General features: G+C 45.3%; 1 protein-coding gene across 7 annotated transcripts in view; it reads right to left on the bottom strand.

Annotated features, from left to right (window-relative positions):
* Positions 1–15,023, bottom strand: part of IL10RB (interleukin 10 receptor subunit beta) — a 41,128-nt gene that overhangs the window by 17,468 nt on the left and 8,637 nt on the right. For all 7 annotated transcript variants that reach the window (XR_010154465.1, XM_063803527.1, XM_063803528.1 and 4 more), the window contains 4 exons: positions 12,937–13,094; positions 9,769–9,935; positions 6,447–6,594; positions 1,379–1,536 (listed from right to left, as the gene is read on the bottom strand). Coding sequence is in view for 6 of the 7 variants with exons in the window: in XM_063803527.1 (XP_063659597.1) it covers positions 1,379–1,536; positions 6,447–6,594; positions 9,769–9,935; positions 12,937–13,094 (631 nt within the window). In the remaining variant the exon portion in view is untranslated. The remainder of the gene's footprint in view (positions 1–1,378; positions 1,537–6,446; positions 6,595–9,768; positions 9,936–12,936; positions 13,095–15,023) is intronic.

Genomic DNA, 15,023 nt, shown 5'->3' with positions numbered 1-15,023 from the left:
CAAATCCCAAGAGGAAAATCACAACATAGATACGAGAGTTCTGGGGTCAGGCGGGGCCATCTGCAGCAGATAATTATACTCTGTTTGAAAAAGCAGCTCCTGGGACGCTATGGGGTCCCGGCAGAGACAGAGCTTCTGACGAGGGACGCGAGGTGATGGTGCTGCCCAGAAGTGACCATCATGAGGCCTGAGACCCAGTAGGTCCTGAGATGGGGTCAGAGGGTGCATGTTGGCCACATGCAGGTGGCTCGGACTCCTGTCCCCTCTACCCCTGTCGCACCATGTCTGTGTCTACTCACATGATGACCATAAAGGGGGATGGGTAATTATGCCTAGCAGAAGTAGGAGGAAAGGCCGGCCTGGTTTCATGGTAAGGTTAGCATGGTGTGTGGGCACACACTGAAAGTGGCCCGCTGCTGCACTTCAGCCCCAATCAGGGAGAAAGTGTCCCCACGGGCGGAGCTTTGGGCCGTGGGTCTGATCATCACCTTTATGTGGAAAGAAAAGCAGCCCAAGATCAGGCCACATGGGATTGGCTGAGGCCTCTGTCGTGGCTGTGTGACAGCTCAACCATGGGATTGGCTGAGGCCTCTGTCGTGGCTGTGTGACAGCTCAACCTCTCTCTGCCACATCTGGCTACCTTCACTCCCTTAGGGTATTATTCCCAAGGATGTTCCCCATCAAGCCTTTTGAATACAAATCTCTATCTTAGAGTCTGCTTCCTGGGAAATGAGACCAAAGATAGTTCCTTTGGGTCCGGGCTTGGCATCTTTTCATTTTCTAGTGTCAGTGACTATCCAGAGTTTCATTTCTTAGGGCTTCTTCAGTCCTGTTATCATTAGTCAGGTGCATTGTTTCTTCTTCCTAACCCTTTTACAAATAGCCTTCCTAAAGTCCAGGAAACACTACCCAGAATTTCAATCGCTCTCGTATATTCCAAAACTGGAAATGTGCCTTTCCTTCCTCCCATTCTCTCCCTCTGGTGATTTCCTGGCATTTAGCCTCCAGTTTTCTCTTTCTTCCACACTGAGCTCTGTTTTTCCCCTCCTGCCCTAGAACCATCACCTTTGCTCCTCAGGGACCTGGGGCTTTGGGCAGTGAAGGCTGGAGAAGGGGCGATGCCCTAGGTGCAGGGAGGGCTACTGGACAAACCTGCGCCCCTTTCCTCGGGGCTGTTCCTTCACCTCAGACTTCCCTGAAATGGTTACAAGAGAATGGACCAGCACACAAGAGGCGTGTCTCTGTGTGTGTGTGTGTGTGTGTGTGTGTGTGTGTTTTCCTGGAAAACATGTTGTCTGGAATTGGGCAGCCCTAACTTGAAAGGAAAGCTCTTTCCGATCAAGGTTTTCAAATCCACATCTCACTCCATCCTACCTACCTCTTTCAGGTGCTGTGGAAGAGAATTCCTAGGGGAGAAGGCGTACTTTGTCTTCTTATAAACGCACCACAGCAAGGCGAAGCAGCCGAGGAGTGCCAGGCAGACCATGAAGACCGAGGCCATGAGGATGACGGCCACCATCCAGGAGGGGACCGTTTCTGCCAGGGGTAATGGGCATGTTACATTCTTGTCACAGGTCGGGTCACAGTGATCCCAAGAGCATTTTAACCATCACAATCCCTGAAAACAGAGCCTGTACGTTTATCTTGGGGGACGTCTCAGAAACAGCAACTGGTTGGAGGACCCAGAGGTTTTTGAAGAGTTTCACCCTTTTCCTATCTTCTCCAAAGTTTGGTTTCTGGAATTATTGCTGATATACATCAAAAGAATAACAAGCAAGAATTCTGATCCACTGTACCCACTACTGGCAGTGTAACAATGGGCCTCCCTGGTCTGGATATACCACTTCTGCCTTGACACAGCAAGTGATACTCCCCTGGACACCTGAGCCTGAGTTAAACACAGGCACCATCTCATTCTATATTGAGAAAAACAGAAACTCTGCATGAACAACTCTATCCAAACCCCTGCACTAAGCCAGGTGTGGTGGCTCACACCTGTAACCCCAGCACTTTGGGAGGCCGAGGTGGGAGGATCGCTTGAGCCCAGGAGTTTGAGACCAGTCTGGGCAACATAGTGAGACCCCTTCTCTACAACAAAAAATTTTTTTAAAAATTAGCTGGGTATGATGGCAGACACCTGTAGTCCCAGCAATTTGAAAGGCTGAGGTGGGAGGGTTGCTTGAGCCTGGGAGGTCGAGGCTGTGATAGTGAGCTATGATTGTACCACTGCACTCCAAACTGGGCGACAGAGTGAAACCCCGCCTCAAAAACCAAAACCAAAGCCAAAACAAACAAACAAACCCCTGCACTAAGAGACTTGGCCAAACCCCAGCATAGCTTCTAGCAGGCCAAGGCCACATCCTTGAGACGACCCAACCCCCTTGAATTCCTGTCTGGAAAAACCCAAGGCTGCCTAAGGAACTTACCATTTGTTCTTCCCAGCCCCTGATGAGAGGCCCTGACCTCTCTTTCGGAGAGCATTTATTAAAAAGGGCTTATAGTGGTGAATCCTTCCTCTGTCCCTTTGAGACATGTATGTATCTCCCACAACGCAGGGATATTTTTCTCAACGATCTGCGAGCCATCCTTTGGAAATCATCAGGAAGTACAGGGCCTCTGTCTCCCTGTCTCTGTGGGAGGGTAGAAGCCTAGCCTTGATAAACGCCGGTTCACAGACACAGAGGGCCTCACGGCACCATCCCCTTAGCTGATTTAAAATTTTTTTCACTTCCCTGATTCTGCTCAACTCCCCATGCATTCTTTCTTTCTACTCCCTCATTCTCCTTTTATTTATTTTCATTTTTGAGATAGAGTCTTGTTCTGTTGTCCAGGCTGGAGAACAGTAGTGCAAACACAGCTCACTGCAGCCTCGACTTCCAGGACTCAAGTGATCCTCCCACCTCAGCCTCCTGGGTACCTGGGACTACAAGCATGTGTCACCATGCCCAGCTAATTTTTAAAATATTTTATAGAGATGGGGGGGTCCCACTATTTTGGCCAGGCTGGTCTCGAACTCCTGGGCTCAAGCGATCCTCCTGCCTTAGCCTCCCAAAGTGCTGGGATTACAGGCATGAGCCACTGCACCCGGCCCTCGTTCTCCCTTTAAAACACCTCTGAGTAAATGGAACTCGGCCCTTTTCCCAACTCCAGTCATTACTGAATAAAATGTTTTGACTGCTTTAACTAGTGTCCTGCTTTGCTTATCTTTGACAGAGTCCAGGATGTCACCTGGGTTGCTCGTGGTCCCAGCTCCCCTTGTTCGGCTCCAGGTCCCTCCTCCAGCTGCCCTGGCCACCTGATTTCTCTGTGCCCATCCCCTGCCAACCAGCACCGCCCTCATGAGCAGAGCATTTGGCTCTGAGAGGGGCCAAGAGAACAAACACTGCCCATGAAGAGCATGTCGTTTTAAAGGGACACAGGGATCAAAGAGCCCTGACACAGCACATGACCCTGGAGCTACAGCAAGTGCAGTCACCTGCTGGCACGACATGGTGCTTGTCACAGTGCATGGCTCACAGCGGACACTCCTTAAACGTCTGAGGGATAGAAGTGGCATCTGTATGAGGGAAGCGGCTGGAAGGACCTGAGCACTTGTGCCGCCCCCAACCCCATGGCCCTCGTTCTCTTGTGTTTTCATTCCCGCAGGCAGCCTCCCATCTCCCCAGCTCCTGTCCTTGCGGGTTTCAGCACTCCTTATCCCAGTTCTTGGTTCTTGTTTGTTTCATGCACCGGAGCCCAGAAGCGGTGCCGTCTGGCCCACACTTCCAGCATGTTCAGCTCAAACATGTGAGTCTGCTCTTGGTGATTCCAGGGTCATACGGCAGTGAGCTGGCTGGAGCGGCCCAGTCCACACCACAGCTGGACACGTGAGGTCTCCTTGGGATTTGACATCCCAGGTCTTGAGAAAGTTCCAGGCTCCTACTCATCCATCCATCCTTCCATTAATATTTCGGTAGTTCTCTAATTTGGCGCCCAGAGACTCATTCAAACAGGGATCCATGGGCCTGCCCTGTTATTTTATTTTGGGTAATGAACCTCTGGGGCAGTGCTTGGGTCTCCTGGTGTCTCAAACTGGGGCATCTTAGCATCTTAAACAAGGACACATCTGGGTGATGGTGACATGATTCAAGGAATGCTTTTGTTACTCACCCCAGATGGAGAGTTCCACAGGGGGAAGGAGAGAGGACCCTGCTCTGCACAGGTTGTGAACTGTGGGAGAATCTACTAATCTACATCCTCTGTGTAAAGTTCTCTAACTTGTTTCAGATTCATCTGACCACACCATGAGGCAGACTACTCTTTCCTGTTTTATCCACAGGGACATGGTTCCTCAGTTTACCTATGGAATTAATCTATAGGTAGTAAGTTACAGGAAACATAACCTGGGCTTAGATGAGCCTGTGTTCTGGTTGATCCTTTTCATTTACTAGCATTTGGGCAAGTTACTTAACCTCTCTGTTTTAGGCTGTTTTTGCACTGCTATAAAGAAATAACTAAAACTGGATGGCTGGGCATGGTGGCTCATACCTGTAACCCCAGCATTTTGGGAGGCTGAGGTGGGTGGATCACTTGAGGTCAGGAGTTCGAGACCAGCCTGGCCAATACGGCGAAACCCCACTCTCTACTAAAAATAAAAAAATTAGCTGGGTGTGGTGGTGGGCACTGTAATCCCAGCTATTCAGGAGGCTGAGGCAGTAGAATTGCTTGAACCCAGGAGGCGGAGGTTGTGCCAAGATCGAGCCACTGCACTCCAGCCTAGGCAACAGAGTGAGACTCCGTCCAAAAAACAAATAAACAGATAACTAAAACTGGGTAATTTATAAAGAAAAGAGGATTAATTAGCTCATGATTCTGCAGGCTGTACAGGAAGCATAGCAGTATCTGTTTCTGGGGAAGCCTCTAGAAGCTCCCAATCATGGTGGAAAGCTAAGTGGGGGCAAGAGAGAGCAAGATGCCACATACTTTTAAACCGCCAGATCTCGCAGGAAGTCACTCACTATCGGGAGGACAGCACCAAGGGGATGGTGCTAAGCCATTCATGAGAAATCGGCCCCCATGATCCAATCACCTCCCACCAGGCGCCACCTCCAGCACTGGGGATTACATTTCAGCGTGAGATCTGGATGAGGGCAACATCCAAAGTGTATCACTCTCTGAACCTTCATGTTCTAGTTTGTAAAATGGGAGAAGATCCTTCTAATGCTCTCATTGAAAACTTGTGGGATTTAAATGGGATAGGTGTGTTTTAAGAAAAAATGAAAATGGTGTTTGATGAAAGCAGGTTTTCAATGGCTCATACCCTTTTGTTTTGTAAAATGTTTGGATTTTGTCATTTCATGGGTGATTATTGGTATTCGCAAGCTATTTGAAATGTTTTCTTTTCTTTTTTTTGAGGCAGGGTCTCACTCTTATTGCTTAGGCTGGAGTGCAGTGGCATGATCTCAGCTCACTGCAGCCTCTGCCTCCTGGGTTCAAACGATTCTCCCACCTCAGCCTCCCAAGTAGCTGGGATTACAGGTGTGCGCCACCACACCTGGCTAAATTTTGCATTTTTAGTAGAGACAGGATTTTGCCATGTTGGCCAGGCTGGTCTCAAACTCCTGACCTCAGGTGATCTGCCCGCCTCGGCCTCTCAAAGTGTTGGGATTACAGGCGTGAGCCACCACGTCCGGCAGACATGTTTTTCTTTTTGATCAAACTGCATGCCGCATGCCATGTTTCACCCTTCCATTGTCTGAGCTTGCTGAACCCTTCACCAACATCTTTAAATTGTAGGAAGGCCTGCTGTTCGCATGCAGACACCTGGGCCACAGTTTTCACCAACACGCAACTGCAGTGTGTCTGCACATAAATCTGCAGTGTTTAGGCCCATGGGAACCTTCTCTCTTTCCTTCTCCCGTTCCTTCCTCCAAGCTAGAAGTGGTCCATATGGTGTGTGAAGGACTGTGTTGACATCCTGGATTCCTGCATATAAGGGGCCCTGAATCAGGCAGCACTGGCTGAAGACGGTGGTCAGATTTCCTGACACTTGCTTCCCATCACGTGTCGGCAGGGGCTGGAGATGTGCTGCCTGGGGAGGAAAGACCTTTGGGGTATGTGACAGGGCTTGAGCTCTGCTGGTGGTCTTGGGAGGACTGATGAGCCTTGCTTTAGGGAGCCTGGGATGGTAGAATAAGTACTGCCAAGGGGGGCTCATGGAGGCAGACCTCGCTCCACCAGACAGAAAAGGTTTCTAGCAACTCCTTTGATCTAAGAGTGAATGAGCTGCCTCAGAAGCGGGTGTGGTCTCCTTCCTAGCATGAAGCTGAGCAGTCAGGGCTGAGAGATAATGTCAGGGCGATAGATTTCTGAACTGAGCTGGAATTTGAGTTGGCTGCAATCATGTCTAGGGCAGGTGTCTATAAAGCTGTTTAGGATGCTTAGCGGAGGTGCATCTCAGGGCTTACCGTCATGGGTTGTTTGCTCACAGACAGGCTCACTCCATTCCCCAGCTTTGTTCCGATCAGGAAGAAACCCTCGAACTTGAACACAATAAGTTGTCCATGGCTCCAGGTTTCTGAGGACCTCAAAGTCATACTGGGGAGTAATTTGAAACTAGTAATGGAGACAAAAATAAGAACATGACTAAGCAGTGGAAGGGCACCACCTTTTTTTTTTCACATTTATCAGTGATAATAGCCGTTTTAGACTTAAAATAGGAAGGAGCAGGTAGCAGGTGCTCCTCTCAGTTCAGGGACCCTGAGGCTACTCAGGGGGTGCATCAAGGACTGACAGTGGTGCCCACAAACCATTTTGGTTCCCGAATTCTCCAGCTTAAATGACACACAAGCCATCACTTCTTTTTTAAAAAAGATAAAGCAGGCCGGGTGTGTTGGCTCGTGCCTGTAATCACAGCACTTTGGGAGACTGAGGAGTTTGAGACCAGCCTAGTCAACATGGCAAAACCCCATCTCTACTAAATATACAAAAAATTAGCCGGGCGTGGTGGCGCACGATAATCGCTTGAACTTGGGAGGTGGAAGTTGCAGTGAGCCGGGATCACCCCACACTGCACTCCAGCCTCGGTGACAGAGCGAGACTTTGTCTCAGAAATAAAGAAAAAAGTAAATAAATAAATAAAATAAACTGGTCTTTTAATTATTATTATTTTTGAGATGGAGTTTCACTCTTGTCGTCCAGGCTGGAGTGAAGTGGCACGATCATGGCTCACTGCAACCTCCGTTGCCAGGCTCAAGCAATTCTCCTGCCTCAGCCTCCCGAGTAGCTGAGAATACAGGTGCACACTACCATACTCAGCTAATTTTTTTTGTATTTTTGTAGAGATGGGGTTTTGTCATGTTGGCCAGGCTTGTCTGGAACTCCTGACCTCAGGTGATCTTCCCACCTTGGCCTCTCAAAGTGCTGGGATTACAGGTGTGAGCCACCACACCCAGTCGCAATTGGTTATTTCTTTTTTGGGGTTGGGGTTGTTGACAGCATGCCTATATTCCTTTACTGCATGAGGAGCTAAGCCCATGGAGGTCAATAATTGGATTAGACTTATGGAATATATGAAGAAAATGGTTTAACTTCTAATAAGTAAATTAAAAGACCAAAAGCAAATCAAAGCAACAACTGAAAAAAATGGCGGGCTTGCAGTTCCAGAAGTCCAGGGCCTCTAAAACCTTACAGTGCAAATTTTTTCAAAGATTAAACTCAGAGGCAAGCAGGTAAGGTGGTGGCATAGTAGTAGAGGGACCTTCTCAATCCCTGCTGGGGCTTTTTCTGCCCTTTCACGTCTGGGCAACTTCTGGTTTTATCTTCTCACTTTCTCCCAACAGGAAGAAAGAATTCTCAAAAGCCCTTCATGCTGTGAGTTTAGGGACCTAGTCTGGCACCGCCTCAGGAATCTCTACATTCTAGAGGGGAACCATATAAGCCTGTATCGATACAAAAATTAGCGGGGTGTGGTGGCAGGTGCCTGTAATCGCAGCTACTTGGGAGGCTGAGGCAGGAGAATTGCTTGAACCCAGGAGGCGGAGGTTGCAGTAAGCTGAGATTGCACCGCTGCTTTCCAGCCTGGGCAACGACAGACTGTGACTCTGCCTCAAAAAAACCCCCAAAAAGCCTGTATTGGTGGCATCACAGGCACCTGTGAGAGTAGCAGTGCAGCAGGCAGCCTTTCCACACTCGGTAAGTCACACAGAAGGTTGCCACACAACTGGCCGAAGAGAGAGGACAAATGTGTAACCAGATGCCCATGTTGTGGGCATGTGTGAGAAAAGAAGCTAAACAGTAAGTGGAGTTTGCATTCACACTTGCCTCAGGAGGCACCTGACCCTGCTTACTGTAAAACTAGATCCTTAATTGAGGTCTGTTGCTAGCTCCCGGAGGGGAGCAATCTGCTCTTATCTTTATACCCCAGGGCTTAACAGAGATGCCTGCATTTGATCAGTGATTGTGAGTATCAGAATTCATATGCTGAAACTTAACTGTCACTATGATAGGACTCAGAGGTGGAGGCTTTCAGAAGTGATTAAATAATGAGGGCAGAGCCTTCCTGAATGCCATTGGTGACCTTAGAAAAGAGCAGCAAGGGAGCTGTTTACATCCTTGCCCTTTGCCTTCCACCATCTAGGAGGCAGAGCACGCCAGTGCTCACCAGACACTGAATCTGCTGGTGCCTTGATCTTGGACTTCCCAGCCTGCAGAACTGTGAGAAATAAATTTCTAGTGTTTATAAGTTACCTAGTCTGTGGTATTTTGTTGTGGCAGCAGGAATGGACTTAAGACACTGCATCATTTAATGGAATATTTTTTGGGGAAAAAAATTAACTTGAGATTTTTTGGGCTATGCAGTGTGTGTATATAAATTTAACTACATCATTCCTAAGATAATAAACATGGGTGATCCCTTCTTCCCAAACACTTTGAGAATTAAGTGGTAAAGTCAACATTTAATGTGGAAGGGATAACATATATGTAATATGACATACATAACATATATATGTCAGTTTAGGACCATGAATGGCATTCAGCTCAGAAGCATTAGGTATCAGAATAAACCTTGACCAAGGATGAATAAAAATAACCTTAACATGTTTAGCAAAGAGGAAGGAAACCTCATGTACTGATGTACTGACCATATATACATCATTCCAGGCAATGGGATGAGTTTATATTTTCTATTATTTCATTAAATTCCCCAACAATCTTATGAAGTAGGTTATTATCCTTGTTTTATTAATAAAGTAAGTTATTATGCCCATTTTGCAGACTTGAGGAGGCTGGGGTCAAGAAAGTGACCAATGGCACATGGTGGCACGGGTGATATTCCGATCAGATCTTTTGACTCCAAGCCCATGTTTTTAAAGAAATTGTCCCCTGAAGAATAGAGCAACAAGGGGCTGTCTTGACCACGGATGTCCCTGATTTGCGGTGTGTGTGGGACACAGGGGTTGATGTCATGGGACAGTTGTCAATTTGCTGATCACCTAATTCAGCCAGCTCCAAGTTCCCTTAGCTAACTCTGACTCAACTGTGCCTTCCCCTGCAACTGCCCTTCGGGGGGGGAAAGGTCTGCTGTCACTGTGCAGACTTTGTCCTGAAAGTCTGCTCTACACATATCCCTTAGGAGTCTGGGAAGCTTGAGCCAGAGATACCAGTAACCCCTCAGTCTGGGAAGTTCTTGGCTTACAGAGGACCAGTCCATAAGGTGCTGCCACCTTGCAAGATTCTGTAAAGAATATGAAAGCCTACTACCTCTGAAATGCAATTAGCCAACCTTACCTTTTCATCAGTACCGTTTTTCCAGTATTGCACATTATAAGTCCATGAGTTATACACATTCTTCATAGTCCAAGTTTCGTATTCATTCTCAATTTTAGGGGCTAAGAAACGCATATGTAAAGAATCAGCAAGTACTTCTACTTGCATTCCAGGGGGTCCAATAATGGCTAAGCAGAAGAACAAGCAAAATGACAATCAAAAATCACATTTTAAAAACTTCAACATTGATTTTTCATAACCATGCAGAACAATTAGTCCACGGAAGTACACTGCTTTGATATACTATTGTCATGACATTGATTGACATGGCTAAGAAGGATAGTTGGATTTAGTTTCTTTTAAAAAATCTGATAATCTTTGTCTTTCTTAATGAAGTTTAGTCCACTTATGTTTATTGTGGTTTCTGATACATTTGGAATTATTCCAGCTACATTATTTTGTATTTTCTATAAGGATTTCTTTTTAAATTTCTATTTTATGTTTTTGGTGTCTTCTCCTCTTTTATTCCTGCTTTTTGTTGGCTTGAATTTTATTTCCTTTTTCAGGATGGAAGCTACAGATGGCATCTCTATTATTTTTAGTGGCCACCTTTACATGTTTAACATATATAATTAACCATATATATTTCCAACAATGTCTAAAGCTGTTTCCCTTCTGAATGCTCTTTTACTAGATATTCATGTGGCTGGCTCCTTCACTTCATTTGGGTCTCTGCTCAAATGCTACTTCCTCAGAGAGACTGTATCTTACCATTCTATGTAGAAGCGCAGCTCCCATTACTTTCTGTCCTATTGCCTTGCTTCAGTCTTCTTAAGAACCATAGTCACTACCTGTCATGTAATATGTATCTATTTATTTATTATCTGTATTCCTGATTAGCACATATATGCTCCATGAGGTATTTTGTCTCGTTCATTGTTGTAGCTTCAGTGCTCAGAATGCAGCTGTTACACAGATGTACTCAATAATAACTATAGAATGATTCATAAATGGTTCCAGGCAATCATGGTGTTTGAGTTATGTCCTGTATTCTTCTTTGGCTGCTGTTACTTTTTCAGGGCTGTTAATGGACCTGCTTCTATCATTCTAAAGTGCTCGTCTGAAAACCAGACAAGAAAACTTGTTGGAATACTTTGCCAAAGCAAGTATAAATAGGTTATGCATGATGCCTGGAAACACTTTCCTATCACTAAAATACATAGACTTCAAGAGGCAAATCTCCAATATTGGGTAGTAGTTGCTAAGAGCACAGAAGCAAGAGCCTGGGTCTGAATCCTTGCTCAGCCACTCATGACCTGTATGACTTTTTGACAAGCTGCTTAACCGTGTTGTACCTAGGCTCTAAAGGGAACTTCCGTGGATGGGAGCTAACAGAATTTGGGACAACTTAGGACCTGGTAAGCCAGTTAGCAATTATAGGAGCAAAAACTTGTACTTTTAACTATTGTGAAACTTACTTTTCCGTTCATCTTTCCTTTGTTTTTGTAAAGGTACCATTAGAAAATATAATCTAACTTTGATAATTTATGATTCCAAAAGTAAGACGTTTTTACCCAGGCTTGGGATGGAATTGGGAAAGGGAAGAAAGGCATCCTAGCCTCATTCTCTACCAGGGAGGATGTAACTGTGGGGGTCATGGGGGTCCAGAGCAGGGACTGGCATAAAGACCACTCCCCATATAGAGACAGTTCTTTTTTTGAGATAAGACTTCACTCTGGTCACCCAGGCTGCTGGAGTGCAGTGGTGTGATAATGGCTCACTGCAGCCTTGAATTCCCAGGCTCAGGTGACTCTCCCACCTCACCTCCCAAGTAGCTGGGAGTACAAGCACACTCCACCATGCCTGGCTAATTTTTTTTTTTTTTTTTTTTTGGTATTTTTTTTTTTTTTTTTTGTAGAGACAGGGTTTCACCATGTTTCCCAGGCTGGTCTTAAATTCCTGGGCTCAACGACAAGCGTGGTGGTTCATGTCTGTAATCCCAGCACTTTGGGAGGCTGAGGCAGGTGGATCACTTAAGGTCAGGAGTTCAAGACCAGCCTGGCCAACATGGTGAGACCCCGTCTCTACTAAAATTACAAAAAAATTTAGCTGGGCATAGTGACAGGCACTTGAAGTCCCAGCTACTCAGGAGGCTGAGGCACAAGAATCATTTGAACCCTGGAGGCAGTTTGCAGTGATCTGAGATTGCGCCACTGCACTTCAGCCTGGGTGTCAGAGTGAGACTTTGTCTCAAAAAAAAAAAAAAAAAAAAAAAAAGAAAGAAAGAAAAAAAGAAAATTCCTGGGCTCAAGTGATCCACCACCTCAGCCTCCCAAAGTGTTGGGATTATAGACGTGAGCCACCATGCCTAGCCAGAGACAATTCTTTTAGTGCTTTTCTCTATGTGAGTTTTGAAGGGCTGTATGTGAATTTTGTGAATCAGGTTCTTTTAACCTCTAATCTTCTTTACTCTCTCAATTGCTAATATATGGTTTAATTAGTTTTCAATTCCTGATATTCTAAATATGCTCATCTCATATTTAGGGGACTCTGGTGGTCACCATGACTCTCCAAATCTAACCTGGGAACAATATATATATATTTTTTTGAGACCAAGTCTCACTCTGTTGCCCAGGCTGGTGTGCAGTGGCGTGATCTCGGCTCACTGCAATCTCCGCCCAACCTGGGAACAATTTTTGATGCTGACCAACCAGTCTGACCCAACCCACCTGCCATCAGCCCTATCCCTCCCTCTGTCCTTCGCTCTGGGCAAGCCGGCTGTCTGCATCAGATTTTCCATCTCTACACCTGCCTTCATTCTTTTGCCTATCACGTTATATTTCTTTGTTTAAGTCATAATTCCATACTGACTTTCTCCCAGAAAATTCACCACAAGAATCCTTCCAGAACTTCTCCTCAACAGCACGGGCCCCAACATAGTCACATCCTTGAGGCATTGAAGGTGTTAGATTTATATTTAATTGTTGCATTGATGATATGCCTATCTTTTTCTGTCTCTCCCATGAATTCTTTAGGGATACAACTCTCTTTATTATATTCCTTAAGCTCCTTGTGCAAGGCCATCCATTTGTGGGCCCTCAAAGAATTCTTGTTGATGGACCAACCAATGTGGAAAAAAACAAGGCAAGATGATGACATTACAAAAAAAGGGAAAACAAAATGGCTTACTGTCATCCACAGGACAGAAGGTGATGTTTACCCAGTCTGAATGCTCATCTGCAGATTCAGCCCTGACTCTCAAGGTGTGGTCACCATACTTGGAAAGACTTGAGAAATCACATTCCGTCAAGGTAGTATTCATGCATTTATCTTGGAATATCCTATAACTACACAATCAAAAAGATAGGTCAATCAGGAGAGTTCTAGCTTCAGTCTCCCTGAGGCTGACTGGTACTTAATTTGGAGGGGTGGGGCGCAGGAGTGGAAACTGTGTTAAACATAGAAATACGTGTCTTCAAAACAGAACTTCTCAGAGACTTGAACATCTTAATGACTACGTGCCTCTCCAAGGGGTTGAGTATTCAGCATACTTGACCAAGAAAGCTTGCTTCCTTGATTACGTATTTTTGAAAACAGGGGCATGTGATTTATGAGACATTGATTTACAAAAATTTACCAAAATAAAGATATTACAATGATTTTCAATAAAGTCATGTGCTGCATAATGACATTTCGGTAGATGACAGACCACATATACAACGGTGATGCCCTAAGATAATGATACTGTATTTTTACTGTACCTTTTCTATGTTTAAATACATTTAGATGTACACATACCTCATTTTATTGTGATTTGCTTTACTGTACTTCACAGATATTGCATTTTACAAATCGAAGGTCTGCAGCAACCCTGCATTGAGCAAGTCTATTGGTGCCATTTTTCCAACAGCACATGCTCACTTCATGTCTTTATGTCACATTTTGGTAATTCTCGCAATATTTCAAAACTTTTCATCATGATTATATGTGTTATGGTGATCTGTGATCAGTGATCTTTGATGTTACTGTTGTAATTGTTTTGGGGTACCATGAACCACACCTATATAAGACAGTGAAATTAATCAATAGATGTTGTGAGTGTTCTGACTTCTCCACCCACTGGCCACTCTCCTGCCTCTCTCCTTCTCCTCGGGCATCCCTATTCCAAAAGCTGCAAAGGATTAAGCTTAGTGAGGAAGGCATATTGCAGGCCACAACAGGCCCCTTGGGCCAAACAGTTAGCCAAGTTGTGAATGCAAAGGAAAAGTTGTTGAAGGAAATTTAAAGTGCTACTCCAGTGAACACATTAATAATAAGAAAGTAAAACAGCCTTATTGATAATATGCAGAAAGTCTCAGTGGTCTGGATAGAAGATCAAACCAGCCACACCATTCCCTTAAGCCAAAGTCTAATCCACAGCAAGACCCTAACACTCCAATTCTGTGAAGGCTTAAAGAGGTGAGGAAGCTGCAGAAGAAAAGTTGGGGCTGGGTGTGGTGGCTCACGCCTGTAATCCCAGCACTTTGTGAGGCTGAGGTGGGCGGATCATCAGGTCAGGAGTTCAAGACCAGCCTGACCAACATGGTGAAACCCCATCTCTACTAAAAATACAAAAAAATTAGCCGGGCTTGGTGGCATGCACCTGTAATCTCAGCTACTCAGGAGGCTGAGGCAGGAGAATCACTTGAACCCGGGAGGCAGAGGTTGCAATAAGCCGAGATTGTGTCACTGTATTCCAGCTTGGGCAACAGAGCGAGACTCCATCTCAAAAAAAAAAAAAAAAAAAAAAGAAAAGTTGGAAGTTAGCAGAGGTTGGTTCATAAGGTTTAAGGACAGAAGCCATCTCCATAATATAAAAGTGCAAGGTGAAGCAGCAAGTGCCGATGTAGAAGCTGCAGCAAGTTATCCAGAAGATCTAGCTAAAATCTAGCTAAAATGATGAAGGTGGATACTCTAAACAACAGATTTTTAATGTAGATGAAACAATCTTCTATTAAGATGTCATCTAGGACTTTCATAGTTACAGAGGAGAAGTCAATGCCTGGCTTCAAAGCTTCAAAGAACAGGCTGACTCTTGTTAAGGGCTAATGTAGCTGGTGACTTTAAGTTGAAGCCAACACTGGATTACCATTTTGAAAATCAGAGAGCTCTTAAGAATTATGCCAAATCTACTCTGCCTGTGCTCTACAAATGGAGCAACAAAGCCTGGAGGACGGCACATCTGTTTACAGCATGGTTTACTGAATATTTTAAGCCCAGCATTAAGACCTACTGCT

Source organism: Pan troglodytes, chromosome 22 (genome assembly GCF_028858775.2).
Source record: "Pan troglodytes isolate AG18354 chromosome 22, NHGRI_mPanTro3-v2.0_pri, whole genome shotgun sequence".
NCBI lineage: Eukaryota > Metazoa > Chordata > Mammalia > Primates > Hominidae > Pan > Pan troglodytes.
Note: the sequence above shows the minus strand (reverse complement) of the source record. Positions and strands in the feature narration are given on the sequence as shown.